The sequence below is a fragment of the Ranitomeya variabilis genome, chromosome 6, assembly GCF_051348905.1.
Source record: "Ranitomeya variabilis isolate aRanVar5 chromosome 6, aRanVar5.hap1, whole genome shotgun sequence".
Classification (NCBI taxonomy): domain Eukaryota; kingdom Metazoa; phylum Chordata; class Amphibia; order Anura; family Dendrobatidae; genus Ranitomeya; species Ranitomeya variabilis.
The window spans coordinates 500325963-500350048 of NC_135237.1; the positions used below are offsets into that span (position 1 = coordinate 500325963).

At 47.7% G+C, this 24086-nt stretch overlaps 1 protein-coding gene across 2 annotated transcripts; it reads left to right on the forward strand.

Moving 5' to 3' along the window:
• The first annotated feature begins 710 nt into the window (after window positions 1-710).
• OSGIN2 (oxidative stress induced growth inhibitor family member 2) lies at window positions 711-24051 on the forward strand. Of its 2 annotated transcripts, none has more exons than XM_077270797.1 (6): window positions 711-849; window positions 16722-16858; window positions 18699-18835; window positions 19356-19547; window positions 21200-21291; window positions 22646-24051. In XM_077270797.1, exons 2-6 carry the CDS (start codon window positions 16792-16794, stop codon window positions 23682-23684), a joined length of 1527 nt encoding a protein of 508 aa, XP_077126912.1. In that variant the 5' UTR covers window positions 711-849; window positions 16722-16791; the 3' UTR covers window positions 23685-24051. The 2 variants fall into 2 exon arrangements, with proteins under 2 accessions (XP_077126912.1, XP_077126913.1); XM_077270798.1 differs by lacking the exon at window positions 711-849 and adding an exon at window positions 8222-8367.
• Window positions 24052-24086: the final 35 nt, after the last annotated feature.

Sequence of the window (24086 nt, forward strand, 5' to 3'; positions counted from 1 at the left end):
GGAACTATAGGGCCATCTTAGAGGGGTTGTCCGGTCCACATCAATAAGTCCGCACTCTGTGTGACTGCAGACTTCTGAATCCCCCCAGCGTACGCACTGTGCGCTGTGGAGATTCGCCGGTTTCTGGGATTGGCGGATATGTGTGTGCTATACCTGTCTATTGGCGCGGCCTCGCCCCATACACTTGCACTGAGTGAGAACATGGCCGTCCAGTGTCACGGTGTGTACACAGGGGGGATTCATACGTATACGGTCACACAGAGTGACTGCAGACTTATTGATTTGGACCGGACAACGCCTTTAAGTGTTGGGGGGCACTGTGCGGGCATCATACTTGGCGAGGGGGATGATCTGCTGGGTCATCATACTGTGTGGACGGTACTGAAGAGGAATTCACTGGGGGCAATAAGAATACTGTGTTTGGGGGGCAGTTTTGTTGGCATTATACGTTATGGGGCCGTGGAATGATTATATTAGTGGGTGGGAACACTAAGAAGCTTCAATAGAAACAAAATGAATTCATGACACAAAACTGGAGCAGCAGAGACCATTACATAACCAGGGTCCGCTCTGCTCCATCACCGAGAGATAGCCCCGCCCCTTATATATGTGTCACTGTAGCCCCGCCCCTGGCAGCTGTCACTGTAGCCACGCCCCCGGAGCGGTCCTCTCGCCCGCCTCCCGTCACCACGCCCCCTGCTGACCACAGACAGGCATTACAGGCAGGCGCGCTGTGTGCTTTGCCCTCCCACAGATCGCGGCTTTAAATCCTCGGCGCTGTCACCGGGGCTGCAGCAGAGGAGGAAGCATGATCCAGTGACTGCATCAAGAACGGCGTCTCCTCCGCGGGTGAGTGTGTGGGCAGCGGCGGGATGCTGGGGGCGCCCTGCACGTCCATGTGCCGGGGATGCGGGAGGATGCGGCTGCCCGATTGCATCAGCGAGAGAGAGAGACAGACAGAGCCGCGACCCGGAGCCGATGGCTGAGGCTGAGCCGCGGCACATGTGCAGCTCCGAGCCTCACTGCGTGTATGGCGGACGCCGCTAGGGCCACGGTCACACGCTGCGGTATGTGGATCCGCCGCTATTACAGGGATCTGTGACCTATAGGAGCAGTGCTGCGGCTGTGCAGGTGCCGATCTCCGCTATCTATAGGGCATGCTCAGCTTAAAGGGATCGGTCAGGTGCTCACTGTCCCCAATGTGATTTATTGACACTACAGGGTTTGAAGGATTAAAGGGATCCTGTCACCAGGCTTTCCCCTTATACAGTGCGGCCAGCACCTGAATGTCCTTATATACAGCATTCTGGTTTGCTGTATGAGCCCCGACCCCTTGCTAGGCCCAGAAAATGGCTCTTCTTATATTTGTAGAGGTGCGCTCGGGTCTGATGGGCGTCTCTGGTCTTGATCCGGCTCCTCGTCTCTTCTTGTGATCATCATCCACCTTCATGTGGATGATGTGTCCTCCCTCACCCGCGCAGCGTCCGTCCTCCCTCACCCGCGCAGCGTCCGTCCTCCCTCACCCGCGCAGCGTCCGTCCTCCCTCACCCGCGCGGCGTCCGTCCTCCCTCACCCGCGCGGCGTCCGTCCTCCCTCACCCGCGCGGCGTCCGTCCTCCCTCACCCGCGCGGCGTCCGTCCTCCCTCACCCGCGCGGCGTCCGTCCTCCCTCACCCGCGCGGCGTCCGTCCTCCCTCACCCGCGCGGCGTCCGTCCTCCCTCACCCGCGCAGCGTCCATGTCCTCCCTCACCGGCGCAGCGTCCATGTCCTCCCTCACCGGCGCAGCGTCCATGTCCTCCCTCACCGGCACAGCGTCCATGTCCTCCCTCACCGGCACAGCGTCCATGTCCTCCCTCACCGGCACAGCGTCCATGTCCTCCCTCATCCGCATAGCGTCCTCTGTCACGTTCCTGCGCAGACGCCCTTCTCTCTGTCTTGGCCAAAGACCACCAGTAACCTGCAGGTAAAGCTGGTGCATGCACACTACAATATTTTGCTCTGCCCTCAGCAGTGCAGAGAGGACGCTGTGTGGATGATGGAGGACGCTGTGTGGATGATGGAGGACGCTGTGTGGATGATGGAGGACGCTGTGTGGATGATGGAGGACGCTGTGTGGATGATGGAGGACGCTGTGTGGATGATGGAGGACATGTCATTCACATGATGGTGACCGCCAGAAGAGATGAGGAGTCGGGATAAGACCAGCGATGCCCACCGGACCGGACTGTGCCATCATTTATTCCATGGCGCTTTACAAATGTGAGAATAATAAAAAGCTTTTTTTTTTTTTTTGTACCTTGCAGAGTGGATTTGGGGCAGACATGCGTCGTTCTAGAATACTGTACATGAGGCTTAAAGGCTTTACTTTATATGGGGGAACCTGGTGACAAGAGCCCTGTAAAGGGAACCTGTGAGGTCCTGACTGTCCCCAGCTGCTGCAGTCAGTGCAGAGGACTTTAATGTGTCTTCATGTGACTATTGACACGACAGTGTGTGCAGAATGACATGATCACCTGCAGCGTCACACTGGCTAGTGGATGGGGACTAGTCCGGCCGGCGTCTGTTCCGGCACTGGCCTCCTCTCTGACCTCCTAATCCCACACCCCTGGGTAGGGGCGCCACTCCGCATACAATATTCCTCATGGCAGGCTGTCAGATATCCTTATTAGGGTTTTCCCCAGCACGCTCGGGTGGTCTCCTGTTTATGACTACTCGGAGATTTAGTTTTCCTTGCCTCAGCTGCATGATTGGCGGCTACTAGACAGCTTGATTACATGTGGGGATTCCCTAGCAGCCAGGCAACCCCCACATGTACTCAGCCTGTCTAATAGCTGTAAATCTTCCAGCTGAGGTGATGACAACTAAATCTCCGAGCACTAAAAAATACTCGGAGGACCCCCGAGCAACGAGTACTCGCTCATCACTAATCCTTATACGTCGACCATTCAAATAAATGTCTGCAATAGACAGAGCTCCGGGTCCACAGAGCCAGTGGTGTCTTGCAGGAGGCTCCGGGATGAGGGTCATGAATGGGGGAAGTCTTCCATCTGGAGCTCGGGCCGTATATATGTTCTGCATTCACTATTCAGACCTGGTGGAAACTTCTTCCAGTCGCTCAGATGAATGGTGAATCCGTGCTGGCCTGTGAATCGCACGTTTGTGTCCCGGGACGTTTATTTGCATTGGCGGAGCAGTGACGTCTGTGGTTTGTGCTGTGTGTGACGGTGTGCGCCAAGGCAGTCGGTGAAGATTACACTACCGTGCTAATGCTCCATACGAGGGCACAGCAAGCGGCTCACCAATGGGCCCACTATACATGGTGAGAGCAGATTGCCAGCTCCCCAATAATGGTGGCCCGTCGGGGCCCAGGAACCTCGCCAGGAGCAAGGAATAATTATCCAAGGAAAACTGCTCCTACCCATAAGAGAAGCTGTACTGCATCCAACGTGTTCCTGATGGGCCAGGGGTACTTACTTATGGCACTGCCAGTTTAATACATCTTATGAGCTGGACTGATTTCTGACAAGTTCCCATAATGCATGGCTATAAACACTGTGTGCCACCTTATGGGGTCTGTGTATGTGAGAACGCCGTGTGAACAGACTCTTATAGGATTGTCCGGACCTACACAACACCAGAAGCCGGAGACCGGACAGAGATGACTAATGGAAGAACACTTAAAATATCTAGCAAACTACATTTAAATAGGTTGTCCACTACTTTAGTATTGATGATCTATCCTTAGGATAGGTCGTCAGTGTGTGATCAGTTGGGGTCAGACACCCGGCACCCCCGCCGATCAGCTGGTCTGGGTATCCGCCTGAATACTCACTTGTGGAGCTGCTCCGTCCTCTGATGGTGGCCGAGGGAGGGACTGCACATCTGTCTCCTATTCAATCAATAGGTGGCCGCCGCAGGGTAGGAGAAGAAGACGGAGCAGCTCCACAGGTGACCCAAGGATCGGTCATCAATCTAAAGGACGACCTCTTTATTGTTATATAGAATATAATGCTGCACCAGGAGTGTAATCAGCAACTCTGCCGTCTGCTTAGGACCCTCATCTGGGCTAATCCCATCCCCCATTACTTATCTGCCCTGTAGTGTTACTTTCCCCCTGCAGGGGGCAGATATCCGCTGACTGCCGCACTCTTCGTTATAAAGTCTCTTCCAGGACTGGACGGCGCTGTCGCCAGTTCATGGAAATATCCGGGCTGAAGAATCCTTCATGTACAATGTAATCGGAGTGATTCATGTAAGATGTGTCATTGTATAGTGAGTCACATCGGCCGGCTCCTCGTATCACCGCTCCAGAAACTAACTGCAAAACTACACAATGTGGATGTGAGAAGATGGAGAAACTGATCCACATAAGCTAAAGATCTTCTAAAGACGAGGTTTACCGGTATGAGCAGTAGCTATGCCAAGATCCAGGAAAACAGACTAGTAGGGATGTGTCTGTTCTAAGAGCCCTTGTCTCCGACTAGTTTGCATGTAACTTCTGTGGCAGCTTTGTATGTTTGTTTTGTTGTTTTCGTTAGCCAAACTTAGAAATGGTTACAAAGGATCTTTTTTTTTTTTTTTTCTTTTCCTTTATAACTTACCTTCTGTCAGAATCCATCCCTTAATTTGGCTCAACCTGTCGACACAATTACATGTGTTTTGAAGGCTGAAGAGCTGCGGCAAATGGGTCGTGGTTTGTGGCCGTGGCATTTAAAGATGGGTTCCCGCAAAAAAAACTTGAAAAACTCAGTGTCTTATGTTTCCAGCAAAGTGGTTTGGATTTACAGAAATCTCACGTCTACTGTGCTTCCTTTTTTTTTTTTCTTTATACACGCAGTGTAAACCAGTGTTTGAAATATGTCACATGTTTTCTTGGGGGTACACTTAGTGTCATGTGCAGAGTTCCACCGTAGAGTTTGAAAATGCGTATGACCTTTTAGTGCAGAACCATGCAAAAAATGCATGCATCGCTGTTTGAATAAGTGTTACTTTATTAAAACATGACGTGCAAAAAAAAAATGAGGGGAGGAAACTGCAGCGTCAACGCAACGAAAGAAACGCACGTGAACTAATTTACCTAATGGGCACAGAAAATCTGCAACATCAGTGCTCCCGAAATGCTCATTGTGGGAACGTAACCTAACAGTGCTGTGACTTGAGTGTCCCTCAAAATATATCAAGGCGCCCGATGTTGGAAATTGTCTGCTGGTCCGAGGTAAAGCGTTCCAGAGGCTAGCTGCAGCTCCAGATAAACGTTACAGATGAGTATTGATCTAACCAGATGGCTTATTGGCTGCGAATGGAAGGTTTGATGACCATGATGAGCGAGGGATAGCAATGGGCGGCATAGTGAAGGGCTGTAGACTAGTTTTCTGTTTATACCACGGACCTGTAACGTGAAGTCATTAGTAAGGACCGGCTTGTATCTACCGATCTATAGCGTGGGTCTAATCCTGGAAAGGTGCTGGTTTAGGCACTGGGAGGGATACTATTATTCCGTACCCATTAATACCTATGAGGATAGGTTCCTGTTCGCACTAGCACCATAACGTCCATTTATTACAGAAGCTGTGACATTGTGATGGCTCTGTTGTCTGATAGATCCGGGCGGGTGTGTGCAGAGATCTTCAGCTTTCTTTCTGCTCTCCTGGGCATTTCTGATGGCTTCTGTACAAGAGCTGGTTAACTTCTTCCTCCCTTCTGACTCCCAGCCAGCAGCTCCATTGCCTGATTGTAAAGTCCTAGTGGTTCTGTTCCAAAATGAAAATGCTCTAATTAACATAGCAATGCAGGGAGTTTGTAGGTCCCATCTCGCAGAAGGCTTAGAGGAATATATGCTGCTGAGGTCGTGCCCTCTACACCTCCTCGCTGCCGAGGTCGTGCGCCCTACACCTCCTCGCTGCCGAGGTCGTGCTCCCTACACCTCCTCGCTGCCGAGGTCGTGCCCCCTACACCTCCTCGCTGCCGAGGTCGTGCCCTCTACACCTCCTCGCTGCCGAGGGCGTGCCCTCTACACCTCCTCGCTGCCGAGGGCGTGCCCCCTACACCTCCTCGCGGCCGAGGTCGTGCCCTCTACACCTCCTCGCTGCCGAGGGCGTGCCCTCTACACCTCCTCGCTGCCGAGGGCGTGCCCTCTACACCTCCTCGCTGCCGAGGGCGTGCCCTCTACACCTCCTCGCTGCCGAGGTCGTGCCCCCTACACCTCCTCGCTGCCGAGGTCGTGCCCTCTACACCTCCTCGCTGCCGAGGTCGTGCCCTCTACACCTCCTCGCTGCCGAGGGCGTGCCCTCTACACCTCCTCGCTGCCGAGGGCGTGCCCTCTACACCTCCTCGCTGCCGAGGGGCGCTGCAAAACCTCCTGGTTTGTACTAAAGTGGGGAAATCTGGGTACTGTCCTTACATGGTTTATCCAGGACTTGTTTTTTTTAGCCCCTACACCCCCTCAACTATGTACCTTGGGTTTAATTCTGCAGCCAGTAATGGAGCACCACAGACTATATAGAAGCCAAAAAATGCAAAACTCGTTACATGGGTTGAAAGACAGCGGTCCGTCAAGTTCAGCCTTTCTGTATCACTAGAATGTTCATAACACGCAATACTATTAAACAATAATGCAAATAATTTTAGCCAAATATACGAGCATTTAGGGAAAAAAAATATATCCCCCAAAATATATATCCCCCAATGTTGTCATTCTCTGTTACACTTTATTAATACATTTTGTGCGCCTCCTGTGTCCATGGCCGGGCCACCTGCTCTTGTGACTGCACCTCGCTGTAGGTATCTGCACACAGTGGCCGGATGCTTCCGCCCGGCGCCGTGTCGTATCGCTGACCGCCTCGCCAGCCATTTCCTATTGTGTGGTCCGGACAGTGACACCGCAGCGGTCGTATATGGAGAGGTCTGTGTTAGCCGCCTCTTGCCTGCCGAGGGCAGGACCGGCCCATTCTGGGTGTTGTAGTCCTGCAGTGATTACTAGTGAAGAGGAATCCCGCTGTGACTACTGGGGCAGGGAGGCTGTCCTCTGGGATTATTCCTATGGTGCTGATGAGGGGTCATGCCTCCAGTGTGTGCAGTGCTTGTCAGCCATGTGCGGCCCCGTCCCCCTTGACTCCCAACTTGTGGCCCTTAGTGTTGGTTCCATCTGTCCAGTGGTGTCGAATCCTAGCGGCACTCGTGTGCTCCCTCCTCCGCCTTGTGAAGAGGTAACATTACAAATCCAGCTCTTCATGAGTCGCCTCGGCCTGTTATTAGTTTTACTCCCCAAAGACAGATTTATTTTTATCCTTCATCTTCGCTCTTGTGCATTTGAGTTCTGTTCAAGAAAATATCTTGGCGCTCGGCCAGATCCCAGCTCTCCGCTGAGAGCAGAAACACAAAAACCTACTTTCATTTATTCCTTTACTCATGTGATGAGTCAAAGTCTTCAAGGGCAATGATGTCTTCATCCTTACAGCTTCTTCTCCGTATACTGCATTATACCGGCTTTAGAGCCAGAGCATGACACAGTATATATGTGTGTAGAATAGAATAGAATATATATATATATATATATATATATATATATATATATATATATATATATATATATATATATATATATATATATATATATATATATACACGTGTTTAACCCCCCCCCCCCCCCCCACGAGATTTACATTGTCCGCTACTTCCAAAACTTAATAACTTAATTACTACATGCCCTTCTCTACTTTACATATTGAAGGAAATCTGTTACATATGCTCATGCAGGTCTTTGAAATGTATATCCATTGACCCCTTTGTATCTTCTGTCTGTTGTTGCAGTCCCAAGAACTACCCCCCCCCTTCCAAAATCATATCTCTTGGTGAGAGAGAGCACTTGCCTAGCCTCTGTCTCTTGAGGATGTTTCCCAGCCCCAACTTATTTAGCTTGATTGATAGCTCATTGTCTATGTGAGGCACCAGGCAAGGAAACCAGACCGTGAGCTATTAATCGAGGTAAAGAGTCTGGTGCTGGGCAGTGACACATCCTATCCCTTTATCTCCAAGATCCTATCCCAATATGTAGTAGGAGTAATAATATAGTAAATGGCTCCAATTAGAATCAGAGGAAATATACCACATTTCTAAGTCTTTCCTCATGTGCAGGCATTGCAGGACCTTAGGTATCCATGGTTACAACCAGTGATATAGTGACAGTTAGGTATCCATGGTTACAACCACTAGTAACTAGCTAAGTTCCTGCACATAAGGGAAGAGGCATAGTGAATCATAAAAACTATAGCTGAAGATTTTTTCCTCTGCCTTCCTGTGCTCACCAGTGGAAACAGCACCCTCAGGAGGAACTCCGGGCCAAATTTCCAGCTATACATTCTCAGTGTGGTAAGCTCCTTCGTCCCTCTCCCGCATCTCACCATAAAAACTATGAAACTATTACTACATTTCCAATTGGTGGTATTAATATTAATAGTAATATAAGATGGGAATATCCCTTGAAATGCTCTTATGCCAAGAGTACTTTAAAACCTAATTAACATATGAACAAAAATGCTAATTACTCGGAAAAGCAACAACAGATAGAAGAGCTAAAGATGTCATTGGATTTACTTAAGTCTTGCATGCCCATTTATGCAGTTTGGGGAGGAAGTGGGGTTATCCTGCTGACAGATTCCCTGTATACATATATTACTACTGTTTCACATTCTTTAACTGTCTGGAAAGTAGGCAATATAATGAGACGGTGTGTAGTACTCTGCTCCCTATGTCCCGGCACTGACGTCTGCCGCTGTCCTCCAGGGGAGATCTGCTCCTTTGCAGCTGAGGAGTAAGAGGTGGAATTCTATAGACACTTGGGAAGAATATTAGGCCGGGGTCACACATGCGTGTTTTACGGACGTAAGAGCGCAGAAACTACATCCGTAAAACTCGCATAACATACGGCACAATTATTCTCAATGGGGCTGCTCCTATCAGCCGTATATTACGGATCCGTAATATACGGCGTTCTACGGCCGTACAAAATTGCAGCATGCTGCGTTTGTCAGCGTATTGCGCAAAAAAATCGCCAATGAAAGTCTATGGGGGCGAGAAAAACACCAAGGTTACTTACGGGTAGCCGGTTTTTCCGGAGCCCATGACGGCACACCTGAGAGAGGGGATCCGCCCAGTCAGGACAGGAACCCTACTGAAAATAAAAGGGCGGTACCTCTCCCTCGCTTCAGTTGGTTTTCAGAGCATGAGAGGCCCCCCTGGTTAGTATACATGGCAATCCAACACCACATTATATTAACTAAACACACCCAAAACAATAGTGCACACCGAAAGGGTGAAAAAAAGGGGGGGAATATACGGGTGCCGTCATGGGCTCCGGAAAAACCGGCTACCCGTAAGTAACCTTGGTGTTTTCCCTTCCCCCATGACGGCACACCTGAGAGAATTTTGTAGAATGAAACCTTAGGGAGGGACCACCGCTTGGAGCACCCTTCTACCAAAGGTTAGGTCAGCAGAGGAGGAAAGGTCTAGCCGGTAGTGTTTGAAAAAAGTTGAGGGTGAGGACCAGGTAGCGGCCTTGCAAATTTGGTCAATTGATACCTCAGCTTTCTCTGCCCAGGAGGTAGCCACGGCTCTGGTGGAGTGAGCCTTGATGCCGTCAGGAACCGGAGTGCCACTTGCAGAATAGGATAAACTAATGGCCTCCCTGATCCATCTAGCAATGGTACTTTTAGCTACCCCGCACCCTCTTTTGCTACCCTGAAAGGCTACGAATAGGGTTTGGTCTTTCCTCCACTGATTAGTCACAGACATGTATTGTAACATAGATCTTCTCACATCTAACATGTGGAACCTTTGTTCCCCTGGATTTTTAGGATTACTACAGAAAGATGGTAAAGTAATCTCCTGACTCCTATGGAACTTTTGAACCACCTTGGGGAGATAAGCCGGGTCTGGTCTTAGAACAATCCTGTCATCAAAAACCTGAGTATAAGGAGGGCATATTGACAGGGCCTGTAAATCACTTACCCTACGTGCCGATGTTAAGGCTACTAGTAAAACTGTTTTAAGGGTAAGTAACTTAGGTGATAACTCCTGCAAAGGCTCAAAGGGCTGTTTAGTCAGGGCTTCTAAGACCAAATTTAGATCCCAAGGAGGGATTTTTGGGATAATAACTGGCCGAGATCTACTACAAGATTTTATGAATCGTGAGACCCATTTATTTGAGGCAAGATTACAATTATATAGGGCCCCCAAGGCAGAAACCTGAACTTTAAGGGTGCTGGTTGCTAACCCAAGATGTAATCCTGCTTGCAGAAACTCTAGGATAGGACCTATTGGAGCCACCTCCCCCAATGGTTCCCCCAGGAAGTCGAGAAATTTTTTCCATGTCCTACCATAGATTCTAGAGGTTATGGGTTTTCTGCTTTTCAACAGGGTGGAGACTAACCCTGGAGAGAATCCTTGGCGACTTAGTAACGCCCTCTCAAATTCCAGGCTGCGAGATGGAAGCCCTTCACCTGAGAGTGGGTCACTGGGCCCTGGGTTAGCAGGTCCGGAACCTCTGGCAGGATCCATGGGTCTGTTACCGACATCTGCCTTAGAAGGGAGAACCAAGGTCTCCTTGGCCAAAAAGGAGCTATGAAGATGATATTCGCCTGATCCTCTCTGATCTTCCGGATCACAGCTGGAATCATCACTATCGGGGGGAATGCGTAGGCCAGAGAAAACTTCCAAGGTATCAGTAGGGCATCTACTGCGAAGGGATGTTCTCTCGGATTCAAGGAGCAGAACCTCCTGACTTTTCTGTTGTGGGAGTTGGCGAACAAGTCTATCTCTGGTGTGCCCCAGGCTTGGACTATTTGTTGAAATATCTGGGGGTTTAATGACCATTCCCCCTGCCTTAAGCCTCTGCGACTCAGGAAGTCCGCTTGAGTGTTTTCTGTGCCTTTGATGTGCAATGCCGACAGAGATGACAGGTGTTGTTCTGCTAGTTGAAAGAGTATGTTTGATGCCTGCATGAGGCCTTTGGACCTCGTTCCCCCCTGATGATTGACATACGCCACCACTGCTCGATTGTCCGTCAGGATTCGAGTATGGCGACCCCGGAGTAAAGGAAGAAAATGTCTTAGGGATTTCTCCACTGCCCACAGCTCTTTTTCGTTTGATCCATAGTTCTTTTCTCGTATGGACCAGGTCCCTTGTACAGAGTGAGACCTCAGGTGAGCCCCCCAACCTGTACCGCTTGCGTCGGTCGTGATAATGTCTATGACCGGATTTTGCCACCGGACCCCCATTGTCAGGTGGTTTCTCACAGTCCACCAAACTAGGGAATCCCTTACGCCCAGGGAGAGACATAGATTTCCTTCTAAATGCCCTTTTAGCAGTCTTTGGGCTGAGAGAACTTCCCACTGTAGTTGTCTTAGGTGGAATTGTGCCCATTCTACTGCCGGAATACACGATGTTAACGAGCCTAGAAGGGACATTGCCTTTCTCAGAGTCATTGTCGGCTGGCGTATTGCTGTACCGGTCAGATTTATTATTTTGTCTACCTTGTTTTCTGGAAGAAGGCAGAGCTGACGTTCGGAGTCCAGTATTAACCCCAGGAAGGACTGTAATTTTACTGGCAGCAGTCTGGACTTGGGGATATTTATTATCCAACCCAGCTCCCTTAGAGTTGATGTTACCACTGATACTTGATGAGTGCAGTGGGACTCTGATCTTCCTATTACCAGGAAATCGTCCAGATATGGGACAATGACTACATCCCGGGACCGGAGGTATGACATTACTTCCACCATCACCTTGGTGAACACCCTGGGAGCTGTAGACAGACCGAACGGAAGGGCTGTGTATTGATAATGTTTCATCTGGTTCTGGACATAGAGAGCTACTCTCAAGTATTTCTGATATTCCGGATGCATTGGTATATGATAATACGCATCTTTCAAGTCTATTACTGCCATGAAGCAGTGTTGGAAAAGGAGTTTTATGGTCGTATTTATAGACTCCATCTTGAAAGAGTAGTTCTCTATGGATTGGTTGAGTTTTTTTAAGTTTATAATAGTTCTCCAAGAACCATCCGGTTTTTGGATTAAGAAGAGGGGGGAGTAAAACCCGTCTCCCTCCTCCTGAACCGGAACCTCCAGAAGAACCTTTTTGTGGATAAGTCCCAGGACTTCGGCTTCTAGGGCAGATTGTTCCTGCTGGGACTTTCTTCGGGGAGTTATAATAAAGTTTCGTCTGGGTGGACAGGTGAATTTTATTTTGAGGCCGTCTCTGATTATATTTATGACCCAGGTACTGGGGGAGATGTTTACCCAGGCCGGAAAGAAGAGGGAGAGTCTTCCTCCCACTTCTGGCGTAATGTCATTGGGGGGATTTCTTTGCCGATGTAGAGGGCCCTTTGAACATGTAGCCTGAGCCTCTCTTATCCCTAAAGTCCCAGTTTTTTCTTTCTCCTGGGGGGCGACCTCTATTAAATCTTCTCCTCCGAAAAAAGGGTTTTTTGGACTCTTTAGGGATATTGGGAAAGCCTTTCTTTTTATCTCCTGCATGTTCCAGGATTTCTTCAAGTTTTTTCCCAAAGAGGAGTTGGCCATCACATGGGATGGAGCACAGCTTGTGTTTAGATGGTAAATCCCCCGGACAACCTTTGAGCCAGAGGGCTCTTCTTGCCGCATTAGACAAGCTCGCTGCTCTGGCCGTTAGTCTTGCGGAATCCGCAGAAGAGTCTGCTAAAAAGGCTGCTGCCCCTTGCACCAAGGATATATTGGCAAGGATGTCGGATCTGGGTACCTTGTCCCTTAGCTGATCCTCTATCTGCTGTAGCCAGACCATCAGAGCGCGGGCCGTACAAGTTCCAGCGATTGCTGGCTTCAGGCCCCCCGCTGAGGCTTCCCAGATATGTCTGAGAAAACCATCTGCTTTTTTGTCAAGCGGGTCTTTAAGAACACCCGAGTCTTCTAATGGAAGGGATGATTTTTTTAAGCATTTGGCTACCGCTCCGTCAATTTTGGGGATCTTTTCCCAAGGTTCAGAGTCTTTATTTTCAAAGGGATATCTCCTTTTGGATGAAGAGGGCAAAGAACCCATTTTTTCAGGTCTTTTCCACTCTTTCTCAATTAATGCTTTTATTTTTGCATTAACTGGAAACGTGCGTTTCCTCCTCTCTTCTAAGCCACCAAACATGACATCCTCTAGTGACCTAGGTGTCTTCTCCTCTTTAAGGCCCATTGCAGACCTAACTGCTTTGACTAATTTGTCCACGTCCTCCGTGGGAAGGCACGGACGACCTCCTGAATCACTGTCCGAGGAGGAATCTGAAGAGTGGACCGAGGCTGGGGAAGTAGAGGGAGATCGGGATGTTTTATGACTCCCTTGTCTCTGAGAGATATCCGACTCTGTAGACGCCCTACGGCTTCCCCCTCTTGGTTCGCTAAGGGCCAATTTTAAGGAGTCTTTTATTTCAGCCTGTATTATGGCTTTAAGGCTAGTGGTGAAATTAGGGGTTTCTTCTTGAATAGTCTTATTTATGCAGTCAGCACAGAGATCCTTCCGATACTGCACTGCAAGCGGGTTTTTACAAAGGGCACACTCTCGGTTCTTTGTTTTACCGGTAGCTTTCCTGGACCCCTAGTGATCAAAACAGAAAAATGGACCCTGTTACCATAAGGGATACATTCACGTAGATCACTCACCACCGCCGACAATCAAGGGTACCGATTTTTGAGGCTGGACAGATGCACGTGAAGCGTCCCTCCTGGACGTTGACGAATCTTGCCGGACGGAACGACCACTGTTTTTACCACTTGAGCGGCTGCTCCTGGTATGTTGGTGGCTCGGCAAGGCATCTGGTGAGAGCTCCGGCTGCTGCTGCTGTGAAGAAGACTGCTGCAGCTGCTCTTGTTGTCCTACCTCCATGGCGAAGTTTTTGGACATGAGCGCGTCTTCTGTGGTCCAGCACCCTTTTATGGGGCGACCACTGCACTCCCCGCCTCTCCGGTGCCCAATAGTGATCCCTCCCCCTCTCTGCCATGCCGCCGGAGTCTTCATTCACCGGCCGGCGTTTTCTTCATGGGCGCCGCCATCTTGGATCCGGCGCCTGCCTCCGACGTCACACGGGCATGCCCATTCACAGCGGGCCTGACGTGCGACGTCAGAAGAGCGACCCGGAAGCGGCCGCCGCGCCGGCAGAGAGGGGTGGGCGGCGTGGCAGCCATGGAAGGAACCCGGTCCTCCAACCATGCTGCACAACGCCCGCACGGACGCAGTGACCCGGGGGGACCTGCGGACGGCGCCTCCAGGACCCGAACCTCCGACGCACAGGCGCTGCCTGTTCTTCCACGCCGGGACGGGACCTGGGTAAGTCGAACCGCCGTGTTCAGCACAAGGGTCCCTGTCAGGACAGGAAACCCAACTGAAGCGAGGGAGAGGTACCGCCCTTTTATTTTCAGTAGGGTTCCTGTCCTGACTGGGCGGATCCCCTCTCTCAGGTGTGCCGTCATGGGGGAAGGGAAAATACGGATTCCACACGGACCAGCAGTGTGACTTGCGAGAAATACGCAGCGGTGTTAGTGAAAAGCCGGTAATTCAATTGCCGGCTTCTCATTTCTCCTGCACAAACCCGACAGGATATGAGACATGATTTACATACAGTAAACCATCTCATATCCCCATTTTTTTTGCATATTTCACACTACTAATGTTAGTAGTGTGTATGTGCAAAATTTCAGCGCTGTAGCTGCTAAAATAAAGGGTTAAATGGCGGAAAAAATTGGCGTGGGCTCCCGCGCAATTTTCTCCACCAGAGTGGTAAAGCCAGTGACTGAGGGCAGATATTAATAGCCAGGAGAGGGTCCATGGTTATTGGCCCCCCCGTGGCTACAAACATCTGCCCCCAGCCACCCCAGAAAAGGCACATCTGGAAGATGCGCCTATTCTGGCACTTGGCCACTCTCTTCCCACTCCCTGTAGCGGTGGGATATGGGGTAATGAAGGGTTAATGCCACCTTGCTATTGTAAGGTGACATTAAGCCAGATTAATAATGGAGAGGCGTCAATTATGACACCTATCCATTATTAATCCAATTGTCTGAAAGGGTTAAAAAACACACACACACACACACACATTATTAAAAAGTATTTTAATGAAATAAACACAGCGGTTGTTTTAATAATTTATTGCTCTCTCAATCCATTTCCAGGCCCTCGCTTGGCAAAATAATAAACACACAATATACATACCTTCTGATGTCCGATCACGTCCCACGATGTAATCCATCTGAAGGGGTTAACTAATATTACAGGCACGAGCTGCGATAAACCACTCGCTCGTGTCTGTAATCCCCGGGTGCTGAAAGGAAAGCTGGATCTGTACTTACATTGAGTCGCGGTGATGCGCCCCTGCTGGATGTTCTCATGAACTGCAGCCTGGGAACTTTTTCCCACGCTCCAGGTCATATGAGGACATCCACCAGGGGGCGCATCACCGCGACTGAAGGAAATGTAGGTCATTGACCTACATTTCATTCATTCGCCGGGGAATTAGAAGCACGAGCACACCGCTGCATTAGCAGGGCTCCTGCTTGTAAATTATTTTAACCCCTTCAGATGGATTACTTCGTGGGACGTGACGGTTCAGCTGAGGGTATGTATCTTGTGCGTTTATTATTTTGCCAAGCGAGGGCCTGGAAATGGATTGAGAGAGCAATAAATTATTAAAACAACCGCTGTGTTTATTTCATTAAAATACTTTTAAATCATGTGTGTGTGTTTTTTAACCATTTCAAACAATTGGATTAATAATGGATAGGTGTCATAATTGACGCCTCTCCATTATTAATCTGGCTTAATGTCACCTTACAATAGCAAGGTGGCATTAACCCTTCATTACCCCATATCCCACCGCTACACGGGAGTGGGAAGAGAGTGGCCAAGTGCCAGAATAGGTGCATCTTCCAGATGTGCCTTTTCTGGGGTGGCTGGGGGCAGATGTTTTTAGCCACGGGGGGGCCAATAACCATGGACCCTCTCCTGGCTATTAATATCTGCCCTCAGTCACTGGCTTTACCTTTCTGGCGGAGAAAATTGCGCGGGAGCCCACGCCAATTTTTTCCGCCATTTAACCCTTTATTTTAGCAGCTACAGCGCTGAAATTTTGCACATACACACTACTAACATTAGTAGTGTGGAATATGCAAAAAAAAAGGGATATGAGATGGTTTACTGTATGTAATCATGTCTCATATAATGTCGGGTTTGTGCAGGAGAAATGAAAAGCCGGCAATTGAATTACCGGCTGTTCACAGATATCGCGCTGAATGAAATCTAAATACAGAATATATATATATATGTGTTTTCCCGAACATTTGAGCACATAAATCCATTAGATGTCGGTTTTGCAAGCCTGCGCGAAAATCTCGCAGTACGGATGCCATACGGATTACATACGGAGGATGCCATGCGCAAAATACGCTGACACACCCTGACTACGGATCACTATTTTGGGAACATTTTCTCCGTATTACGGCCGTAGTACGGACGTATAATACGTGGCGTATTGTCTTACGCCAAGTGTGACCCCAGCCTTACTCCTCTGTCTCCTGGACCACAGCTGAAAGCCTGGGGGTGGGGGGTGTAAAGTATAGCTTTATAACCTATGTGATGGTTTGTGTGGGGAAAATAATGATTTTGAATTTAAAAAAAATATATATTTTTATTTTTTATTTTTTCTTCCTCTCCAGAATCAGCCTTGACCACAGACCATTGACCGGGTAGTTTGGAACTGCAGCAATAATATTACGCCCTGTAGTGATGCCTTTGGCTGAAGAGAACCCCCTCTCTAGAGACCCTCCGCTAATTCTTCCAGTGGTTGTCATAGGTATGTGAATGTGCAGTCAGCCGTTCTTATCATCGCAGTTTTGCATCCATATTACAGATGACATTTGGTCAGCGGAGCAGCCAAGTGGCAAATTCCCAATCATTTCTTCAGCTCCATTATAGTTTCACAGTTTTTTTTTTTTTTTTTTTAGTATAAGGTTGAAGGTAGATACTATTCCATCAACTTCACACTATAACCTACATCTTGATCCAGAGAAATGCAAAAATCTCTTCCCGACTCCAGATCCGGTATCCGACTGGTTGCCCGGAATGTGCCATCACAGAATCTAGTGCCTATAACCTGTATTATATCTTTCTAAAAAGGCATCCAGGCTCTCATTTTGTAAAATTCTATATTTTGTGAATGAACCATTACAGTATCATGTGGCCGCGAGTTCCATAGCCTCACTGCTCTTACAGTGACGAATCACCTTCTGAAATTACGATTAAAGCGTCTTTTCCGTAGAAGATGCTCCCTTGTCGCAGGCCAAAGATCTACTCTTTGTACGTTGTAATAAGATCACCCCTAAGTCTTAGTTTTCCTAAACTTGAATAACCTCAAGATGGATAACCTGTCTTGGTACTGCAGTCCTCCAGTTGGCCTAATAATTTTGGTCGCTCTTATACACTGGAGCCTAAAATGATATACAACAGTCGAAGTGTCTCTGCACTTATGACTTGTATAGAGGCAGAACTGTTCTTTTCATCACCATCTATGCCTCTTTTAATGCATCCTAGGATTTTATGATCCTTGGCAGCAGCTGCCTGGCACTGGTCACTAAAGTTGTTTGCCATAGATCCCTCTGTAATTTTTCAATAATCCTGTGTTGTTTACCCTGCAGAGTTTAGTATCTGTAAATATTGACATTCTATTATGTTTGAACTCTACAAGATATTAAACAGAAGATGGCCCAATACTGACCCCTGTGGTAACCCACTGATAATTTAGATCCAGAGTGTGATTCATTAATAATCACCCTCTTGTCTTTCATTACTGAGCCAACTGTTAACCCAATTACACATATTTTCCCTTGGTCCCATTGCTCGTTTTATGTGGCACTGTATCAAACTCCTAATAGAAAACGACCACGTCCTTACTCTGGTCCAGTTTTGAACTTGCCTCCTCATCGAAGAATTTTAGATTAGTTTTATAAAACTGATACCTCAAACCCATGTTAATGTTGGGTTATGAGGTTATTTAAACTGAGACACTCCAGGGTAGCATTTCTTAGAAAACGCTTCAACATTTTGTCCACAGTAGAAGCTTCACTTACCAGCCTATAATTTCCAGGCTCAGATTTTGTCACCTCCTTAAATATTGGCACCACACTTACTATGCGCCAGTCAGACCCTGTTATTGTGGAGTCCGTGAATATTAGAAATACTGGTCTATTGCGGTACTTGATTCCTGCAGTACTCGGGGGGGGGGGGGATGTACACGATCTGGGCCTGGTGATTTCTCTACTTAAGCGTTTCTGAGTTGACACTGTACACCTTTCTAGGTTAAGCAGGTGACATGTAATGGATAATTTATGGTCTCCCTGATCATGGGACTTTTCTTGTGTAAATGCTGTAGATTAAATTTTTCCCAAAATCTGGCTTTGTACTCAAGTGATGCAAATGGTCCAGGTTTGATAATACTGTGTACTGTCGGTGCCAGCTTCCCACCGCCCTACGCTAGTAGTCTCCATCAGTGGGCCATGCTGCTGTGCCGTGTACATCATGCACCCACTAGTCACATCACAGTTTGCTTGGACCTTCTGTCGGGAACAGCTGGTGCGATGTAGAATGGAAAATCTATACAGCCGGGACTAGCGTAACATATGCATTTTCCATTGCAGGAAATGGCCCATCTGGAATCTGCTTGTCTTACATGTTGTCTGGATACAGACCATATCTCTCCCCTGAAGCTCTGCATCCGAACCCTATACTGCACAGCAAGCTAGAAGAGGCCCGGCATCTGTCCATTGCTGAGCAGGTAGAGCCGCTTGTGACAGTCACACCTGGGGTCCACAACCCATAGATTTGTGTATGGAAATACTCCCCCTTTTTTTAGTGGATGTGGGTTGTTTTTCTATAGTATACTCATTTTTCTTATTTAAAGGGCATCTGTCAGCACCAATTGACTCTTCAAACTAAGCATTCGTTTGGTGCCCTCTCGGCGTGGCCAACTGTTTAGTGCACCTTCTCATCTAATCCATCTCCACTTTTCTTTAACTCCTATAAGGCCGACAGTCAAGAAGAAGGATGGTGGCGACAAATGCAAAATATGTAGGAGGGAAGGTGCATTGAAAAGCTTGGCCATGCCAAGGGTGCACTGAGCGCCTGAGCTTGGTTTGAACAGTCATTTTGTGGCGGCAGATTCCTTTTAATATTTGATCTTTCAAAGAAAATTGCCAAATTTGTGCTCTGTTTACTTTTTCAGTAACCAAAATCCATGGTTTTTGGGGTCTTCATTCCTCGCTGCTTATCGCCTTGTGTTGTCTGTTCCATTGCAGGATTTGGAATACTTGTCGGAGGGATTGGAGGGTCGCTCCTCTAACCCTGTGGCCGTGTTGTTTGACACACTCCTGCACCCAAATGCTGATTTTGGGTATGATTACCCATCTGTTCTGCACTGGAAATTGGAGCAAGAACACTATATTCCTCACATAGTGCTCGGGAAGGGGCCCCCGGGTGGAGCCTGGCATGTGAGTAGATGTTGTTCCGCGTATGGTACCTGGAGTCTGTGGCTTTTGTCATACCTGTTGTGGAGCTAGAAGTTTTCCTTATTATGGTGCATATGCGTCTTTACTCTTCACTAGTGATGAGCGAATATACCCGTTACATGAGATTTCCTGAGCACGCTCGGGGGTCCTCCGAGTATTTTTTAGTGCTCGGAGATTTATTTTTGTTGGCGCAGCTGAGTGATTTACATCTGTTAGCCAGCATAAGTACATGTGGGGGTTGCCTGGTTGCTAGGGAATCCCCACATGTAATCAAGCTGGCTAACAGATGTAAATCATTCAGCTGCAGCAATAAAAACTAAATCTCCGAACACTAAAAAAAAATACTCGGAGGACCCCCGAGCGTGCTAGGGAAATCTCATGTAACGAGTATATTCGCTCATCACTAAAGCTTAGCGCTCTGTCCACAAAGCATCTAGCCATTATCACCTACCAAGAGGATGGCGGGTGGATCCTTCAGCCTGGAATAGCACTTTACTGGGAATCTGTCAGTAGGATTAACCCTCCTAAGCAGTCTATGGGGCATGTAGGAGAGCGGACTGTCAGTCATTACATATTAAAATAAAATATGGCACAGCATCCAGTCCAGGTGAAAGATTGGAAAAAACGTTATTCCGCCATCATACAACGTTTCGACCCAATGGTCTTTATCAAGTATACAGCACAGAGCAAAATGGCCGCCTTATACAGTGCGGCTACAACATGCAGCAATCACCTATATGGTACAGCCCAGCACACTGGCCTATAGCGATTGGTGTACAAGGGCCGATTACATGTGAGATGATTGGCGAGTGATCACCATGACAACCATTATGCATGGAACAGATTGGCTGTTGTGTGTATGGGGTGTCGATCTATTTAACAGCGATCCTTCTCCTACTTATTAATTTTTCATTTGATATTATGTATATGTGATATTGTTTTGATGGAATTATGTGAATTTTTATGAATATTTTTTGTCTGTGTATGTTATGTGTTGGTGGGCAGTACCATATAGGTGATTGGTGCATGTTGTAGCCGCACTATATAAGGCGGCCATTTTGCTCTGTGCTGTATACTTGATAAAGACCATTGGGTCGAAACGTTGTATGATGGCGGAATAAAGTTTTTTTCCAATCTTTCACCTGGACTGGATGCTGTGCCATATTTTATTTTGGAGTTACGACGTCCAATTGGGTCTGTGGACTTGGAGCGTGCATCTTCTTCTTTTCTGATGTGCCGTCAGCTGTCTTTTTTTTTTTTTTCTTGTCAGTCATTACATGTCTCCCACTGGTAATGACCCCTTTGTTACAATAAGCCGTGGGGCCGCAGATTCTCAGGGAGAACTATGTCCGGCCCATAGATCTTAACAGCTCATTCACCTATGCAGAAAAGCATGGATTTCTCTGGACTAAGACATCGGATCAGTGATATCCAGGCATTATTTTATTCAGCCTCCTATGACCTGCATGGCCATATAGACGGCTTAGTAGGGAGATCCTACTGACACATTGCCTTTAAGTATTAGGCCATGGGAAACAAAGTTTTGCCATAGATCAGAGTTTAAACTGCACAATGAAATGCTTCCTTTACCAGACAGTCCGCTCTTACTATTCTTGTGTATCTCATTCTTCTAGGATATGGAAGGATCCATTTTGACTCTCAGCCTGGGTGATTGGATGGAGTTACCTGGCCTAAAGTTTAAAGACTGGGCCATGGGGAAGAGAAGGTGAGTGCCAGCTCCCATGTGATGTCATATGGGAGGGCATGTATGTAATTGGGTTCAGGCGCCACATGAAGACCCCAATGCTATTCTGCTTGCCCCATATTTCATACTTCTTATGTTTTTGAACTACAAAGAAAAATGCATGGCTGCGGTAGAATGTGATCTCCATTGTTACCGGAGCATGGTGAATTTGTAGCCTTTGCCCATAACTCTCACAATGGAGAATAGAAAGTCTAACAATATGGCTCTCTGTTTAAATGCCACTGGTGCCCAATAGCTTAGTGTAAAAGGTATGTGGGGGTCTTGTTTGCTTTTTTTCTTTTGGGGGGGGGGGGTTTATGGGTGAAGAAGATGGAGATTTGGGGGGGGGGGGGGGTCAGTTGGGACTTCACAATTGATGACCTATCTGTATGATTAATCAGAATGTCTGTGATCTTCTGTCAGTACAGAATGATTTTACCAGCCAAGCACAGGCGCTCGGTGCATCCTTGACGTGGCCGTAGATTTAACTGCACCTTCCCACCTGCTTGGTTTCCATCCATCTCAGCCCTTATCTGGCGCTATGAAGCCAGTGCTGTCAATCAAAGAAGGGGGGGGGGGGGGATGAAGATGGTGGGATGGTTCCCTTAAAGGGAACCAGTCATGTGGGGAAAAAAACCCTATAAACCTGCAAATAAGGGGTTACTAGTTTTCTGACCTTACCTTGTATTGTCACTCAGACCCCCGCTGCCAGTCAGAAATTAACTTTATGCCTACCGGCATTTGTGTGGCACCGGTGCGGTTTCGGTCACCGCTCTGGGTGTAGCCAGAGCTGTAACCTCACCCCTGGCACTGACTGAGCCGGCCCTAATACTGATCCTGCTGTCAGTCAGTGTGGGGGGAGGCGGTTATATCCGCCACTCTTTGTACACAGAGCAGTGACTTAACCCACGCCAGTGCCGCCGTGGCTGAAACCTGAATGCTATGGCAGTGGGGATGTAAGTGCGGGCAGCTTCAGAATGCTATTAACCTGCAGATTAATAGCATTTTTTCACATGACAGATTAACTTTAAATGTTTAGCCACACCATGATGCACCCAGCTCCTGTACTTTGCCAGCACAGAATGATTATTCAAATAGTCTGTCCCTTTAAGCAATTTACAGATCCCAGCAGCGCCTCTCATTGTTTAGAGACCGCTGTTGGGTACTGCACCTTAGTTCTTAATAGATAATGGTGTAATAGATAAGTACATCACCAATGCTGTTCCATGCTCCCAGAGTAATGAGGAATGGTTCCCACAGGTGATAATACTGCCATTTTTGTAATTATTTACTATATACTATAGTTTTTTTTTTTTTTTTTTGTTTCCCCATGTAGAAATCTAAAGAGTGACCGGGCGACACCAGCAGAAGTGGCATCCTACTACAAACATTACGTAAAACTTACGGGAATTCAGAGAAATTTTATAGACCACACTTTCATCACTTCTGTGGTGAGGCCTTACTGGGAAGCAGACGGTTCTGTAAGCCACGATTCCGAAAATGTTCCATGTGAAGAAACTTGCGTTGATAAAGAAAATGAAGACCTTCTCAAGAAGAACTGGGAAATTCATGGTTATCGGAAGGCGGCCGATGGTTCTCATCAGCCTTTCTGTCTCTTTGCGGAAAGTCTTGTTCTTGCTACTGGAACATTTGATGCCCCTGCTCGTCTGGAAGTCCATGGAGAGAACCTTCCTTATGTTTCACATTCAATTGCTGAATTTGAAGATGCTGTAGTGAAAGGACGGCTGAGTGGAGCGGTGGATCCGGTTCTTATTGTGGGAGCTGGACTGACAGCAGCCGATGCTGTTTTATGCGCCTACAACAACAAGATTCCAGTAATTCATGCTTTCCGAAGAAGACTCAATGATCCAAATCTGATTTTTAAACAATTGCCAAAAAAACTGTACCCAGAGTACCACAAGGTGTACCATATGATGTGTACACAAGTCTCTTCAGCTGCTTCCAACTTGTACCCCTCTTATACAAGTTATCCCGAGCACTTTGTACTTTCTTTCAAGCCTGACATGAAGTGTGTCCTTCAGAGCGGTGGACTTAAGAAGGTCATCAAGATATCTATGGCTTTAGTCTTGATCGGATCTCATCCAAACCTCTTTTTCTTAAAAGAACAAGGTCGGAGTTTAGGACACCAGCCTAATGAGCCGATCACATGTAAAGGCAACCCTGTGGAAATTGATCCATACACTTATGAATCTTGTAAGGAACCAAATCTGTTTGCCCTGGGACCTCTAGTTGGGGACAACTTCATTAGGTTTCTGAAAGGTGGAGCACTTGCCATAACTCGATGTCTAGGAGTGAGGGAGAAGAAAACGCGTCATCGAATGGTGGAAGGTGGTGGTGAGGATGGCGTGTCATGAAGTGCTTCTTTTGTGTTCTAGTGCATTTCCCTATCCCCCCCCCCCCCCTTTCATAATCTGCCACCTTGCAGATGCCATCAGTATGTGTTTTTGCACAGTGCAATGTATTTCATAATCTATGGTGAGACTGAAACAAAGTGCTGCTTTTGTAGAAGATCCAGTCTACCTTGGAGGACAAACCAGATTTTATGTCCTCCGTCTCTTTAGCTCTCGTTCAGCCAGATATATTTACATACTATTTTTTTTTTTTGCCCATATTTTTGTTTTTTATGGCATGTTGTAAATTTTCTGTCAGTGTTATTGGGCTGCACATAGAGTTGGAAGTATGTGCTTCCTTCATATTATACGAGATATATGTAGTGTCTCACAGAGTGCTACCCGTTCTTTCATTGTAGAAAAATG

What these genes read in the sequence shown, in the direction of transcription:
- OSGIN2 (XM_077270797.1), top strand. Translation starts at nt 16,792, where the DNA reads ATGCCTTTGGCTGAAGAGAACCCCCTCTCTAGAGACCCTCCGCTAATT. An exon ending in ATCTGTCCATTGCTGAGCAG is followed by an intron (nt 18,836 to 19,355) that starts GTAGAGCCGCTT and finishes GTTCCATTGCAG; the next exon opens with GATTTGGAATACTTGTCGGA. An exon ending in CCCCGGGTGGAGCCTGGCAT is followed by an intron (nt 19,548 to 21,199) that starts GTGAGTAGATGT and finishes TCATTCTTCTAG; the next exon opens with GATATGGAAGGATCCATTTT.